The sequence below is a fragment of the Callithrix jacchus genome, chromosome 16, assembly GCF_049354715.1.
Source record: "Callithrix jacchus isolate 240 chromosome 16, calJac240_pri, whole genome shotgun sequence".
Taxonomy (NCBI): Eukaryota; Metazoa; Chordata; class Mammalia; order Primates; family Cebidae; genus Callithrix; species Callithrix jacchus.
The window spans coordinates 93124037-93142218 of NC_133517.1; the positions used below are offsets into that span (position 1 = coordinate 93124037).

At 32.7% G+C, this 18182-nt stretch overlaps 1 protein-coding gene across 48 annotated transcripts in view; it reads right to left on the reverse strand.

The window, feature by feature from the left end:
* Nucleotides 1-18182, reverse strand: part of RIMS2 (regulating synaptic membrane exocytosis 2) — a 724815-nt gene that overhangs the window by 424066 nt on the left and 282567 nt on the right. For 19 of the 48 annotated variants that reach the window (XM_035276371.3, XM_078353423.1, XM_035276369.3 and 16 more), the window contains exon 1: nt 15441-15852. The exons of the other annotated variants lie outside the window; for them this stretch is intronic. In XM_035276371.3, coding sequence (XP_035132262.1) covers nt 15441-15562 — 122 coding nt within the window. In that variant the 5' untranslated portion in view covers nt 15563-15852. Of the gene's footprint in view, nt 1-15440; nt 15853-18182 lie in introns of those variants that run through there. 48 annotated transcript variants of the gene reach the window in all.

An 18182-nucleotide genomic window follows, 5' to 3' on the forward strand; every position in this document is an offset into this window, starting at 1 on the left:
CAGTGGTATGCTCCTACAATCCCAGCACTTTGAGAGGTGTGGCAGGGGAGTTCCTTGAACCCAAGATTTTGAAGTTGGAATTAGCAATAATTGTGCCACTGCACTCCAGCCTAGGTGACAGAGTGAGACCCAAGAAAAAAAGAAGGAAGAAGGGAAGGGAAGAGGAAGGGGAAGGGGAAAGGGAAGGGGAAGGGGAAGGGAAGAGGAAGGGAAGGGGAAGAGGAAGGGAAGGGGAAGAGGAAGGGAAGGGGAAGAGGAAGGGAAGGGGAAGAGGAAGGGGAATGGAAGGGGGGAAGGGGAAGGGGAAGGGGAATGGAAGGGAGGGAAGGGAGGAAAGGAAGGGAAGGAAGGGAGAAAGGGAGGGAAGGAAGGAAGGAAGGAAGGAAGGAAGGAAGGAAGGAAGGAAGGAAGGAAGGAAGGAAGGAAGGAAGGAAGGAAGGGAAAGAAAGAAAGAAAGAAAAAGAAAGAAAGAAAGAAAGAAAGAAAGAAAGAAAGAAAGAAAGAAGGAAAGGATTTTTAATTAAAAAAAGATCAGATGAAATTAAAATGATTAAATTACATTTTAAGTTACTGTCATCTCAGGGGAAACAGTTAATAGCTAAAGCTCAAACTAACTTCTTTTAAAAATAATCAACCCTGTCTCTACAAAAAAAATTTTTTAAAAGGTGCACATCTGTAGTTCCAGCTACTCAGGAAGCTGAGGTGGGAGGATCACTTGAGCCCAGAGAACTGAGGCTGCAGTAAGCTCTGATCAATAGACTGTACTTCAGCCTGGGCAATAGAGTAAGACTGTCTCAATCAATCAATCAATCAATAAAAATCAGCATTCTTCAGAAGGACAAATTAATTTCAGAGTCTCTATAAAGCATTATTAGTTATGTTCAAAATACACTTCAAACTTACCTGATATATTTTAAAAAAGGAAAACAAGATCCATACTCAAGATAAAAAGCAATCAATGAAGACTGTGAGATAATAAACCCATATGTTAAAATCATCAGGAAAAGATTTTAAAGCCAATATAACAATTATGTTTGAGGAAATAAAGGTAAGATTCTCAAAATGAGTGAAGAGATAGGTTATCTCAACAGAGATATAGTGATTACAAAAAAAGAAACAAATGGAAATTTTAGAACAAAATATAAAATATTGGAAATTAAAAATTCACTAGATGAGCTTTATATCTGATAAGAGATTCTGAAAGATATAAAATTTAAAATTATTCAATCTGAAGAACACAGAAAAAAGTTGAAAAAACTCCAAGAACCGATAGGATAATCTATAAAAAGTCTAACATACAAATAACTGAGAAATCAAAAGAAAAATAGAAAATAAGGTAGAACAAATGCTACAACAATGGCCAAACTTATTAAATTAAGTTAAAAAATTAAAATTTGGCTTAACAAAAGAACACAACTTTATACACATACAAAGCACAGCCAATACAAGCAAAATAAATGCAGCAAAAACACACATGTAAACATAGCATAATAAAGTCACTATAAACAGAAGATAAAGAGAATTTTTTTAAAGAAACCAAAGAAAACACATTAAATACAAAAAGAACAATCAAGTGCCAATGACTTGTCTCAAGAACCACTTACTTCTCATCAAAAGACTATGAAGCCCAGTTTAAACTACAGAAAAGTAAATTAAGAAACAAACAAAAAGACTGTCAACATAGAATTCTATTTCCACCAAAAATATTCACAAATAATGAAGACTAAGTAAAGATTTTTTTTCAGGTAAAAGCAAATGAAGATGTGAATATATGCATTTCAAGTAATACTAAAGGGAGTTCTCTAGGCTGAAGAAAAAGTCTATCAGATGGAAATCTGGATCTTCAGAAAAGAAACTTAAAATGAGGAATATGTGATTAAATGTAAGAGACTATTCATTTCTCTTGATTTGTTTAAAATATGTAAGACTGTTTAAAGCATTTCACATAAAATGGCACGATATAAACACTAAATAGATTGTGAAGGATTATAAATACATTGTGAAAGTGCAACCAATAAGAACTAATGGTAAAGAATACATACAGCTAATAAGCAAATAAATTAAAAATTGCAGCCATAAAAAAAGAACGAGATCATGCTTTTTGCAGAGACATGGATGAACTGTAAGCCATTATCCTTAGCAAACTAACACAGGAATAGAAAACCAAATACCACATGGTCTCACTTAAAAGTGGGGGCTAAATGATGAGAACACATGGACACATAGAGGGGAATAACACACACTAGAGCCTTTTGGAAGGTAGAGAGTGGAGGGTGGGAGGAGGAAGAAGATCAGAAAAAATAACTAGTGGGTACTAGGCTTAATACCCAGGTGATTAAATAATCTGTACAACAAACCCCCATGACACAAGCTTACCTATGTAACAAATCCACACATGTACCCCTGTACTTAAAATAAAAGTAAAAAAAACCATGAATTCCACTAAGTATTCATATAATTCAAAAAATAAGGCAGGAAGAAACAAAAATAAACGTGGAACAAAATCCATAAGACAAATATCTAAATTCAAATAAATCAATAATTATATTAAATGTTAATGAATAAAATACTCTATGTAAAAGGCAAAAAATTGTCAAAATGGATAAAAAAGTAAGAGCCAATTATGCTCTTAAAGTGATAAAAGATGTATTTTATATTAGAACCACAGATATATTGAAAATAAATGACTAGAAAAAGACACACTAGTGAAACAGTATGCATACATGGCTATATTAATATCAAATAAGATGTTTTTGTAATTTGGAATGGGTAGAAAAACCCAAACAGGAGCATTTTTCACCTTTGGGACAAAAAAGGAAAAGACATAGGGTGCTGAGCTATCCTAAGTGACCTCCCTGACCACCTTTCAACTAAGGATTAGACCCTTGAAACAAAAACAGGACTCGGAGGCCCTTTGTGAGCACATAGATCCAGCTGAGGCTGAAACTAGTACTATCAGTTTTGTTTTATTTCAGTTATGTGAACCGATAAATACTCTTTTTTTAAAAGCCATTTTAAGTTGGGTTTTCCATTTCGGAAAAAGAAAAAATCACTTGTCAGGACGCTGCCTGAACCTCACTTTTCCTTAATGGTATAATGAATCTTGTAATATCACTTTGCAAGATTTATAAAGAAAAAATGGCAATTAACATAAAGGACAAAGCACAGGATAGATGTCCCCAAAATGGTAGTTAATAGTATAAAAGCAAAAAGCAAAGAAAGCAAAGCAAGGTGTGAAACTTCTCTGGAGCGCCTCTGTGTTCGGAGTAGACCAATTGGCTGAGGTCAGTGCTCAGTGAAGCCTAGGATCTGGCTTGGACTATTCAGAGTTACACAATTAGAAAGGAACACTGACCTCAAGTCACTCTGAGACTGGTTTTTCTACAACGAGTGTTCCCTGAAACTGTGTGTTATTAGCCAGGCAGAAAAAAAAAAAAAAAAGAAAAGCCCTCTTTCAGGTCAAAGATGAGGCTTCTTACCCCTTTTCTCTTTACTTTGATATATGCCTTTTAAAAAATCATTGACTATTAATGTTTGGAAGGGGGAGTAAATGCTGTAGACCAAGAATAAACATAGAACAAGTACAAAAAACATTAATATTAATAATAAGACTTATATGCAAACAGTAATACCAAGGAAAAGAGGAACATGTCACAAAGCTTTTCCTATAATGTCAATTAATCAAGAAAACATAGGCCAGGCGGTGGGTCATGCCTGTAATGCCAGTACTTTGGGAATCCAAGGCAGGAGGATCACTTGAGCCCAGGAATTTGAGACCAGACTGAGTAACATAGTGAGACCTCATCTCTAATAAAATGTAAACAAAATTAGCCAATTGTGGTGGCTTGCACCTGTAGACCCAGCTACTCAGGAGGCTGAGGTGGGAGGATTGCTTGAGCATAAGAGAATGAGGCTGTGATGAGCCAAGATCATACCACCGTACTGCAGCCTGGGCAACAGAGCAAGATTCTATCTCAAGAAAAAAAAAAAAAAAACATAAAAATCATAAATGTGTACATATTCAGTAACAGAGCTTTAAGACACACAGAGCAAAAGCTGACAGAAGTAAAAAGATAAAATCTATAATCATAGTTAAAATTTTAACTCATTTCTCTCAGCAACTGAGAGAAAAAGTATACTCTCTTATAAAATATATTCAAATTCTATTTGAACTCTGTTATAAAAAATATACATACCCTGTTTGTATCCCACTATACAAAATATGAAAACTCCCAAAATGCTCTGTTATAAAAAATATACAATGTCCTTTTGTATTCTGTTAGAAAATATCTACACGGTCTAGATGTACTCTCTTATAAAATATATTCAAATTCTATTTGTACTTGGTTATAGAAAATATACAATTTTCTATAACATACAATGTCCTTTTATACTCTGTTAAAAAATATATACACCATCTATATGTACTCTCTTATAAAATATATTCAAATTCTATTTGTACTCAGTTATAAAATATATACATACCCTGTTTGTACCCCACTATACACAATAAAAAACTCTCAAAATATTGTTATGAAAAATAAAAAAATAAAAAATAAAAGAAATCATTGCAAAAGATCTGAATAACACTATTAAACATCATGACATAATTGATATTTATAGACCACAACATCCAGCAAGTACAGAATACACATTCCTTTCAAATACATGTGGAATGTTCAAGATAGTCCTTACAGTGAGGCAGTAGAACAAATCTCAATAAATCTAAACTGATTGAGATTATACACATATGTTCTCTCACCAGAATAAAATGCCATCATATAATAAGATATTTTTAATTAATTGTTTAGAAATTACCACACTTTTAAACAATCCATGAATCAGAAGAAATCATACAGTTCCACCTTCAGAAGCTTTAAAAAGAAGAGGAAATTAAACCCATGATAAATAGAATAAAAGGAGTAATTAGACAGGAAAAGTAATCATTGAAATGGTAGACAAACAAGAGAGAAAAATTAACAACATCAAAAGAAAAAAGATGGTATACTCCTAGGTAAACTGATAAGCAAATGAGAGAAAGTTCACACATTACAAAATACCAATATCAGAATGAAATAAGAGTCATCACTATTGGATCCAGAGATATGAAAAAGATAATAAAGAAATATGAAATTTATAACAACAAATTAGTCAACTTAAATAAAATGAATATTTTATTGGAAAACATAACCAACCATATTAAGAAACAGAAAACTTAATCAATCCTATTTATCTTAAATTGAATTCTTTTTAAAATTTGTATGATTTTTTGTTGTCATACTGTTATTATCTTTTTCTTTCTAACTTTTAGGCTTGGGTTACATGTGCAGCTTTGTTACACAAGTAAATTGCATGTCATGGGGATCTGGCATACAGAGTATTTCATCACCCAGATAATGAGCATAGTTCCTGGTAGGTAATTTTTGCATGCTCACTCTCCTCCTACCGTCTACCCTCAAGTAGGCTCCAGTGTCTACTCTTCCTTCTTTGTGTTCAAGCTTAGCTCCCACTTGTAAGTGAAAACATGTGGTATTTGGTTTTGTGTTCCTGTAGTAAATAGCTTAGGATAACGGTCTCCAACTCCATCTATTTTGCTGCAAAAGAGATAATCTCATACTTCTATGAGATATATACATGGCCGTATAATATTCCATGATATATATGTATACTTTCTTCATCCAGTCCAATATTGATAGACATCTAGGTTGATTCTATCCCTTTTCTATTGTGAATAGTGCTGCAATTAACATATGCATGCAGGTGCCTTTATGGTAGAACAATTATATTCCTTTGGGTATATACCCAGTAACAGGATTACTGGATTGAATGGTAGTCCTGTTCTAAGCTCTTTGAGAAATCTCCAAACTGCTTTCCACAATGGCTCAACAAATTGACATTTCCAACAACAGTGTATAAACGTTCGCTTGTCCCTACCACCTTGCCAGCATCTGTTATTGTTTGACTTTTTTTTTTTGAGAGGAGTCTCACTCTGTCACCCAGGCTGGAGTGCAGTGGTGTGATCTTGACCCACTGCAACCTCCATGTCCCAGGTTCAAGCAATTCTCCTGCCCCAGCCTTCTTAGTAGCTGAGACTACAGGCACGTGCCACCATGCTGGGCTAATTTTTTGTATTTCTAGTAAAGACGGGATTTCTCTGTGTTAGCCAGGATGGTCTTAACCTTGTAATTTTCCTGCCTCGGCCTCCCAAAATGCTGGGATTACAGGTGTGAGCCACCACACCCAACTGTTTTGACTTTTTAATGATGGCCATTCTGACTAGTGTGAGATGGTATCTCATTCTGGTTTTGATTTGCATTTCTCTAATGATTAGAGCTGTTGAACATTTTTTAACTGTCAAAGATATTTTGCACAAAATTAGCAAAATAAAAAAAACTATTCTTAAATTCATATAGAACCAAAAAAGAGCCCAAATAACCAAAGCAATCTTAAGCAAAAAGAACAAAGCTAGAGGCATCATCACACTATCCAACTTCAAACTATACTACAAGACTACAGTAAACCAAACAACATGGAACTGGTACAAAAACAGACATAAAGACCAACAGAACAGATTACAGAACCCCGAAATAAAGCCATACAACCACAACCATCTGATCTTCAACAAAGTTGACAAAAACAGGCAATGGGGAAAGAGGACTGCCTATTCAATAAACAATGCTGATATAACTTGCTAGCCATATGCAGAAGATTGACTCTGAACTCCTACCTCTCATCATTTACAAAAATCAACTTAAGATGGATTAAATACATAAAGGTAAAACCCAAAACTATAAAAAACCTAGGAAATACCATTCCGGACTAGGACCTGGCAAAGATTTCATGACAAAGGCTCCAAAAGCAATGCAACAAAAACAAAAATTGACAAGTGGTACCTAACTAAACTAAAGAAGCTCTGCACAGCAAAATAAATTATCAACAGACACCTATGGAAAGGGAGAAAATATTTGCAAACTATGCAGCTGGCAAAGGTCTAATATCTGGAATCTATAAGGAACTTAAACAAATTAACAAGCAAAAACCCAACAACCCCATTAAAATATAGGCAAAGCACATGAGCAGACACATCTCAAAAGAAGACACATGCAGCAAAAGAAATTGAATACTTTATCAAAATTTTCACACAGAGAAAACTTTCCAGATGGTTTTGTTGGTGAATTCCATAGAATATTTAAGGGATGAATAACACCAATCTTATACCAACTGTTCATGCAATAGAGGAAAAGCAAATGCCAAACTCATTTCATGAGGTCAAAATAACCCTAATGCCAAAACCTGTCATAGACATTTCAACATAAGAAAATGAAAATCTCTCCACAGATGCAAAAAAAACCTTATCAAAATCACAGAAAATCTCAACCAGCAATATATAAAATGGAATACATCTCATGAGGTGGTATTTAACCCAGAAATGCAAAGTTAGTTTTATATTTAAAAACTAAACTAATACTGGCATTATTAGTAGAATCAGGAATAAGAATTGGAAAATAATAGTGATGACTGAAGAAAAAGCACTTCACAAAATGCACACCCATTCATGATTTTGTTTTTAAAACTATTATTTGACTAAAAGACTCTCACAACTTCTGTTTAACATTATACTGTTGGTTCTAAGCATTATAACAAGGCAATAAAAAGCATAAATACTGGAAAATAAATAAATAAAACTGTCTCTGCAAATGACATGATTATTTATACAGAACAGCATAAATAAATCTACAAAATAACTATTAGAACTAGTAAGTGACTTTGAAAAGGTTAAAAGATACAACATTAATATTAAAATTAAGTTGTATTTTAATATACCAGCAACAAACAACTGGGTATTGAACGTTTTCAAGGAATTCCATTTATAATGAGATCAAAAACTTAAAACACCTATGGACATTTTCATAAAAGTTATACAAGATTTCTACCCTAAAACTATGAAACGCTGTTTGGATAAATTTAAGAAGACCTAAATAAATGAAGAGATAGATACACAATTGGAAGACTCAATGTTAACATGTTGTTTCTCCCCAAATCAATCTACAAAAACATAAATCAATCCGATATTTAATCCCAGTAAATGTTTCAAATAGAAATCAACAGTGATTATAAAATATATATGAAGCTGGGCATAGTGGTTCATATCTTTAATCCCAGTGCTTTGGGAGGCTGAGGCAGAAGTATAGCAGATAGTCTGAAGCAAGAAGTTCAAGAACATTCTGGAAACAGAGCAAGACAAAAAAAAGTTTTATCTCTACAAAAATAATTCTAGCTACCTGAGAGTCTGAGGCAGAAGAATCACTTGAACTCAGGAGTTGGGGGCTGCAGTGAGCTATGATCACATCACTCGGTGACAAAGAGAGACTTTGTCTCAAATATATATATATATTTGAAATACATATATGCAGCAGACCTGGACTATCTAACCTACTAGAAAAAAAGAACAAAGGTGGAGGATTTACACTGCCTGACATCAAGATTGCTATAAAGTAGCACTGAAGTATTGTACAGATCAGAAATAGAACCACACTTGTACAACTATTCAATTTTCTACAAAGGTGACAAACCCATTCAACGGGGAACAGAAACCTTTAAACCTTTCCAGCAAATGGTGATGAAATAACTAGATAACCATCTCAAAAAATTTTTTGACCCCTACCTCACAAAAATTAATTTATGATGGATCATATATGTTAACCAAAAAGCTAAAACTCAAGTTTCTGGAAGATATATAGAAAGACAGTTTCCTGACTTAAGCCTTAACAAGGATTTTCAGAGAGCAAACAGAAAATGAAAACCACAACAAATAACAATTAGTAAATTACATTTTATCAGAATTAAAATTTCTGCTAATTGAAAAGCATCGTTAAGAAAATAAACAGGCAAACCACAGAATGAGAGAAAATATACATCAAATATACATATATATATATATATATACCTGACAATGGACGGATATCCAAGTTAGATGAAGAACTTCTACAACTCATTAATAAAAACACAACCTAATTTTTAAAATATTGGACACTTTATAAAGGAAGATACACAAAAAGCCAACAAGCCTATGAAAAAGTTCTTGGTGTGTTAGTCATGAGGCAAATATAATAAAATCATATCCTAAGAAGATGCCATTATAAACTCATGAGAATGACAAAAGTCAAAAACTTATATTACCAAATATGGGAAAGCATGTGGCATCATCAAAATCCTCAGTCATTGTTGGTGGGGGTTTAACACTTCTTTCAATTAAAAAAAAATACTTCAAAACTGCAGATCGGTATCATTTAAATGTGTTTTTTAAAGTGATGTGGTGTTATAAAACTAAACATATGCCCACACTATGATCCACAAGTTTCTCTTTTATTTACCAATGAGAAATAAAAGTATATGGCCACAAAAAGACTTATGTGAAAATGTGATATATTCATATACAGAAATACTATTCAGCAATGAAAAGGAAAACACTACTCACATATGTCACAATATGAACGAATATTTTAAAATTATCCTAAGTGGGCTGGGAGCAGTGGCTCATGCCTGTAATGCCTGCACTTTGGAAGGTGAAGCAGGTGAATCACCTGAGCTCAGCAGCTCAAGACCAGCCTGGGCACATGGTGAAACCCCGTCTCTACCAAAAAAATAAAACAGCCGGGGATGGTGGCACATGCCTGTGGTCCCAGCTTCTCAAAAGGCTGCAGTGGGAGGATCTCTTGAGCTTGGGGGAGGCTGTAATGAGCCAAGATCATGCCACTGCACTCCAGCCTGGGTGACGGAGTAAGACCATGCCTAAAATATAAATAAATAAAGTTGAGTAAAATGCCTTAACAAAAAAAGTACATTCTATAAAATTTCCTTATATGAAGTTTTAGAACAAGGAAAACTAATTTACACTAGGTGGGAAAAGCAGTACAGTATTTGGTTCTGGATGCTGAGGGGATTGGGTATTTACTGGGAAGTTGTGTGAAGGATTTAACTGTGGGAATTCAGAGATTAATAAATATATAGCCCCTAACTCAAGGAGCTCACAGGACAGCAATTTTACCAGTAACACACAGCCAGTACACAGCAGACCCTAGATATGAGCACAACTGCGATGTTCAATACTACCCAACATAAAACTACAATGTGTAGTAAAAAAGTCAGGCAAAAATAAATCCTTAAACACAGCAGTTTTCCTTGCCGTTTTCCACTACCTCTATGTCTGACATTTTGAAGGACTTACAATGAAATGAAAAGTTTAAAGCCATATAAGTAAACATAAGTCCTGAGTTTGATTTAAGTAAGCAGCTGAACTTTAGTTTATTCAAGAGTAAAATGACAGCAGTAGAATAAAAAAGTCTCCAAATGTGTTTCTTAGAACCAAACATGGGTCCCATGTCCCACTTTCTAAACCAGAGCTGCTCTACTTCTGTCTGTTTTACATATTGACTTAGACCTTGAAAGTGTTCTCTGTCCAAAACAAAAAGCATAGTTTAAAAAACACCAGGCAAAATAAAGAGCCCTCACATTTTAAGATACTATAATTTTAACTTGCAATGGGTTTTTCCATTTTGCCCTATAAGAAATGTTCACACATATTTCTAAAATACTTACATTTTCTCAAACTTGGAAGTGAAACTAAAATTGTGGATGAGTCTTAGGAATTCTTTTGCTGGGGCCATGAATTTTTTGTGATAATGGATAAGAAGAAAGCCTATACTCATATGAAATAAATTCATTTTCCTATTTAGTGAGTAGTGCCAGAATTTAAAAAGTTTACTCGTAATTATTTTCGGCTTTTAAAATCTTTTATGATCATGTATAAGTTGGTAATTAAAAAGTATAGTTAACATTTACCTGTTAGGCATCACCAAAAGCAGTAGCTTTATAAAACTTCTTTCAATAAAGAAAATACTTAAAGACTGTAGACCAGTATCAGATTAAGGATCAATACTAGTAATTGTAGTATATTGCTAAGGTCCGCAGAAATATTCTTGTGAAAATACTAATAACACACATATCTAAATCACAAGCTATTTTGATCAGAAATCTAAATAGAGAATTGTGTTAAAGGAATTAAGCCTATAATGAATAATAATGTTATAGTTGTAAAAGTATTTTATAATAACAATTATTATATATGTTTAACAAAGTATATATATGTACCTACAATGTATATATATATTAAATGACTGGGTGCTTTATACCTCACAACAGAGACTTTTTATGCAATATGAAAATTCAATTGTGCTGGAATCATACCAAGTCCAAATAATGCACACTGTGTAGATTGCACCCTGAGAACTATGAAAATTAAGCATGTTGTTCTTTCAATGTCAAAGTAGTCATTAACATGTGATGATAAAAAAATAATTATCTTTGCCAGAATTCCTGAACATGAATTACTGGTTTGATCATAAACCAAAGCAATAATAAATGCTATAGGAATAACTAAAAACTTCTGACCAAAGATAATACTAAATAAACATTTATTTAACAAATCAGATTTTACTTAAAATATTAATGTTTTAGAACAGTGGCAATGTTTCAATGGAAAAGAATCCACTTAAACTAAGTGAATTTAAGCTTTATATTTCACTTTTATAATTAGAGTAGCCCTGTAATTTACTTTCAAATCACAACACTTTTGAGAGAGAATAGCACTAATAATAATCGCTGGATGACTGCAGGCATACACTGGGAGTACTCCAGACGAACTGGATCATATGGTTATCTTGCTTGTAATGGAAAAAAAAAAACAAATCTAAATATTCTTCTCTCTACTAACATTTTTCTTTTCTTACTTTTAAATATGAAAGTCTGCATATCTCATTATATTTATAAAGGGAGAAAGACTGTTTTTTATCTACTCTAAATAAATTGCAGTGTATTATGCCCCTGTGTGGTCAGAAGGCACAGCAAATTCACTGTCACACATTCAATGGGAAAGAAATAATCATATCTAGAGGAAAATACAGATCTCTTCATTGTATAATATAGATGGCAAAAATTAGCAAATGGAAAAGCTTAGCGGATGAATTTTTAAATAGCCATCATTAGCATGTTTATTTGAATATTGTCCAAACCAATTGATAACTCAATGCAATGAACTCTGCTAAAAAGATATATCTTCTAGCATCTCATTATTTCTGTTTGATTCCAAAGACAAGATCACAAAAATCAGATTTCATACTGAACTCAGTACTTGACATTTTTACTAATGAAAAAAGCAATTATTTTTGTGTCCTGATTAAATCATTTCATTTGAGATAGAGTTTACAATGAGAAGACCTGATAACAAAAAATTAAAGTGAAGTGGCACTTCATCAAAACCTATCAAATGAGTCAAGTGAGTTTATACAGGATGCAGAAACGTTTTTGTTTCTTGCTAGATTTCCAGTTGTTTCATTTTAGCTGTAAAAGATCAGAGAATCCTGCTGCCTCCTTCATGTACTAAAATGGTACTCAAAAACCACACAGTAAGAGAATAAGCTAAACACTTTCAGTATGAAATATAAGGGTTGTGCTACATGGTTTCCAACAAAAAGTTAGTCTAAAATATTCTAGTAATTCATACTCAAAGATAAATTTCATTTAATCATTAGTTAATCCACTTAACAATCTATATTAATCTCCAGTTTGGGGACTTATGACACATACAGTATTATTGGTGGATTTAAAAATTTTTCCTCTTTTGACAAGTTCAACATGGAAATCTTTCTGGAGCAGTTATTATGGAAGATTTTCATCCTTTAACGTTTTATTGCTAGTATGACATAGAAGTCAACTACCCCACCAACTGAAATCCTAATGAAAGTTGAGTTGCAGATTTGAGGATAACATTAGCTACCAAACAAACTCTTCGTTTAAAAACTACTTGAAAGGGTCCCCTTTTAATAATACGTTGTCTACAACTGATGCATAGTACTATTCTAGCAATCTCTACCAGAAAGCAATGGAGAATAAAATATCTAAATGTCCAAATCGATGGCTATTTTTCTATCAATTTAAATATCACAGTTAATGTCACAATACAAATACTGAATATTCCATGTTAACTAGTCCAAACAATTAAATGATTACTATTCATGTGCTAACAACAAAAACTGTTCTTTCCAGAGGTGATAGGTATATAATTGATGCTTAAATTGATGCTTAAGAAGACCATCGATGTCCAAGTGAAAGGTCCATTTTTCAAAAAAAGTTTAAATTATCGTATATGATGTATTTTGATGACATACTCAGGCCATTCTTCTTCCATGATTTTTTTCTTCAAGAATAATTTTTTAGTTTATATCTTTACTTTCCACTTCAGTGTTAACTAAAATGTTAATACCTAGGCATTTATATTATTTAAAAGAATAGAAGCAGAATAAAACATTTAAAAGACCCTTGTATCTAAACTGATCACAAAACAAAATTAAAATACGTGAAGCATAAAATTCATATGCCAATTTTTAACTCTATACTTCTAAAACAACTATTTGTAGAACTTCTGGATTGATCTTAAAAGTAAATCAACTAGCTCATTATTTATGAAGATACACAGATGTATTTGTGATATAAGGTCACATAATTTTTAAAGACTAATAAGAACATAAAGGCAGAGACTTTTCCCCCTAAAGCAAGATATATTCTTTATTGATTAATTAGTAGTTTGGAATAATTTTAGATAAAAATCATAAAAGTTAAACCATATTGGTCAAATAGAAGCATTAAAAACTTCATAATCTAATATTTAATTGCAGCAGCATAAAAGTCCAGATTTTAATGAGAGCTTAATAGGCTCTCACTGAAATTATTAGGTATGCCAACAATAAAAGAAACTTGAAGCCAAAGCAAGTACACAGTGATAGGGATGCACACAATTCCCTCAAAAAAACAGTTATTTTCAGATTTTTAAATGAATTATACTTACTTTAAAACTAATTCCTTACTCTGCGTTACTAGCATAATTTTTACAGTGGACGTATACCTAAACCCTAATATTAATACGTTTACACACAAATTCTTAGCATTAAAAAAAAGAGATGGAACTAAAACAAGGAAAAGGTTTATACAGGATAAATACATAACCTAAAACTCTGGTAGCTTCAGGTCATGGAAATTTTTAGAAATCCACACTTGCCTTTTTAATTTAAATATAACATAAAATACATATTTTTATCATAAACTATAAACACTAAAGTGATGCATTATTTAAAAAAAGAAAACAGCATCTTAAAATATAGATATCCAATTAGAATATCCTAACATTTTATATAGTGTTATAATGTTTTTAATTAGTCTCAAGATAAAATATGAACAAAATCCAATTAGTTTATTGAATAGAACTGCATTGAGGAAACAATGTGAAATTTTATAAGAAATAGATATGTTATCCCATATTCAAAGCAAAGGTTATAAATATACTTATCATCAGTAAATACTTTAAATGCCAACAAATTTTAACAGCCTTCTCTTCATTTTCTAAATTAAGATACATATTGTATAACAGGTATTTTTTAATCTCCAAAATAGGTTGCCTCACATTGTTCAGAGATACTAAAAAGAAGAGACGAGCAAAGCCATTCAATATTTTATGCACTATTAGTTCCCCGTCAGTTTCCAGAAGGTTTCAATGCATTGCCATGTTCACAGAATTTCTTTCTCAATCTTCTCCACATACATTTAGTTAACATGGGATCTTTTTTATACTAGATATGTAACATGAAGAATTCTCAAAAGCTGAATAACTTAAATCAGCAAAGAACTGGGCTGGACAATAAAACTGCATTTTAAAAGCATTCTTTAATAGAATATCTTTTAGTGTAAGCTAGAGAAACCATCTGAAACATATGTTCATAATTTAACAAGCTTCACCACAGAAAAATGATCAGGCTGAAAAAGCAGTAGGAATTTATAACAAAGAATCCTGCCAAATTAGCCGACCTAATGAAAAGCATTATTAGCAGTTCCACAATATAGCTTATTTAAAAGTGATTATTGAGCTACCCTACATAGAGAAATGTCTTAAACCTAGAAAACATCTCCACATGTTTTACAGGAGCATGCACAATTGCTAATTCACATTTTCAAACAAATCACATATGATTATACAGCCTCGTCCTTATATATGCAATGTAATCACTGCCATGAACACAAAGAAAACATCTATCGGGCATTTTTAAGTTAGTCATTTTATACATTTAGAAAACAAAATAATGAAACAGCCTGATATCTGTATTATGTTTCAGAGGTCAAGGTAGTTAAATTTAAGATGCTTTCTCTGCTTTTAAGTAAGCTTATTTTCCTTCTTAAAATCAAATTAAGAGTGCTACACAAAATTTTATATTTATGGTAAAAAGAGAACACCTTTATTATACTAATACTTCAATAGAAAACAATTTTACAGACATATAAGATCATTCTGAAAATAACAATATTAAAAGAAAATATAGTTTAGCTCTACTCACCTTGCATTGTTCAGTGTTTGTCCAAAAAGCTCATTTTGTAAGATATTTGGTGGGGATGAAAAAACCCCATGAAAATGAGATAAAACAGAATTGCAGACCTGGCGCAATGTCTCAAATTGCATTTTCTTTCCTTTTTTTTCCCCCCTTCTCTTATTTTTCCCTACCACCTGTCTTTAAAGTCATCTATTTTCTGACACCATCAAATAAAAACATGCCAATCAAGTTCCATATTTCTCCTGAGCTCTGTAAAAACTGTGCTTAAATGAACAGAGCTTGATAGTTAATTGTACAGTCATTATTCTTCTAATTCAGTCGTAGAAGATTCAGTACCCGTGCAGCTTTCGGCTTTCTCCTGACTGTAGCAAGAATTCTAAACAGCAGTAAGCTTTTTGGGCATTCCCAGCTGAAGTGTGAAGCTGAGCTGCTTTCATGTACTCTACTCATATTTCTCTAAGCCTATTAAAAACACGCAATGAATAGATGCTGTCGTCAGGAGTTTTAGCACATCTGGCTACCAGCAATAAAATATCAGAAGTAATAAAATGGGGACAAGGTATCTTCTCAATGCTACTACTGGGTGCGAGTAAGAGAAATTATGCATTTCCCTAACCCTTTTCTCTTTTCCTGAAAAACAAGTAACTCCAGCAACAGAGTATATCTCTTCAACGTGCAAGCTGCTGCAAAGGACAAGAACACTCTAAAAATACGTGGTATACCCTTTTGATGTCATGAAGCAATAAAAATAACGATAGACAATAGAGCTTTTATCATCTGCATTTATAATGCCATGCTTCTAAGAGAAGCACATTTGGAAAACATGTTCTTAGGTGTTTTAATTTCTTATTTAACTTTAAATTTCTCCATTTGTTTATTTTTAAAGAAAAGTGGATAATGTTCAATCACCCTTCTAAAGGCTATACATAGTGACTATATGGTTATTCATGTAATTTTAGAAAAAAACTGTATCTTAAAAATATAGCAAAATTCACCTAAATAGCACACATTAAATTAAAACTTCCCTCCAAATCTGGCAGGGAGGGCAGGAAACCCCACAGTCAAGGCCAGAGATACTTTATCAACTATTACTAACTTATTTCAATAATGGTGGCCATAGCATTATGTAGAAGAGAATGTCTCCTGAAGGTTCCTACAGTCTTGGAAAACCACCCCATCACCATCTATTCTCAGTGAATAATTCTGCTCCATGTAAACATTTAGGTTATTCTATACCTAAGTGCATCCATCTTTCTATAACAGATCTCTAAAATTAGTGTGTAAGCCAAATTTTAAGTATCAACTCACTTACAGAGATGCTTAGTATTTTTATTGACCTTTAATTGCTCCTAACCTTTGACATTTAATAGACTCAGTCCTTTTTGCCCTTTTTACCTCAACTGTTTGCCTCTTTATCCCGTTCCACACACTGTCAATAAATAGGCATTTAAATATACTACGTTTTTAAAGCTATGAATTCATTTTTGGCATAATCATGTCACAAAAGAACAACACAAATTAAACATGTAATAACGTAAATTTCTTAATGATTTTTTAAATAAGATGTTCAATTACGGGTTTCTTCTCAACTAACAGTGCCCCCATTTTGTCATTTCAGTTATTTTATTATTTCACCATTATTAGAATTTCAGATTTTTATAGGTGCATACCAATCTATCTGTTAAACACACACACATACACAAAAATCATAAAGTATTTTCAGTTTATAAAGCACTTCTAAATTTATTTTTTAATATCCAGAAAACATTGTATGTGCTAATGCCACTACCATTTTGTGATGAAAAGAAATGGAGGCTTTATTTCTCTTTTAATTAATTAATTAATTTTTTTGGAGACAGAGTCTCACTCATTGTCACGCAGGCTGGAGTGCAGTGGTGCGATCTCCCAGCTCACTGTAACATCCTCCTCCCAGGTTTAAGCAGTTCTGTCTCAGCCTCCTGAGTAGCTGGGATTACAGGAGTGTGCTACCTTGCCTGGCTAATTTTTGGAATTTTAGTAGAGACAGGGTTTTACCCTGTTGCTCAGGCTGGTCGCAAACTCCTGACTTCAAGTGATCCACCCGCCTTGGCCTTCCAAAGTGCTGGGATTACAGGTGTGAGCCACTGCACCTGGCCTGAAGCTTTATTGAATTAAACATCACACAATTTATGACAATGGAAAAAATATTTTGAATAAAAAGCTTTGCTTTGGACTCCATTTTCTATGCTCCTTCCTTATTCTGTTTTTTAAGTATGTGCAAATGTGCACATGCACACACACACAAATGCCCACCTATTGTAAAAAGGCCAATTTCAATAGATGAATAGGAAAACTGCCTGCCAGTGGCCTAATGAAGGGTATTTTAATTGGTGCAAATATCTCAAATGTTTTAACTCACAAGTAACTTTAAATAGATTTCTTCCATTTACCTTAAGCAGAAGCAACCTCATGTGCTTTCATTTTTAAGCTTCTGATTATAAGTTGCTTTTTCACATCTATGAAAGGTCAATTTCTACAAATGTAAACAAATATTTTAAAAATTCTTATTTTCAAGTCAATTTCACAGCTCATACTATCTGTGATGGGAAAAAATGTAAATTTTCCCCTTTTGGTTAGATTTAATTTTTATATATAATCAGAGGCCTTTTAGAAACAAGTCTATTAAGTAAGAAGGTGATTATACTGCAAAATGATATTTGTTGTTAAAAATGTTTCTTTTATATTTCAAAATTGGACATGAAGACAGGT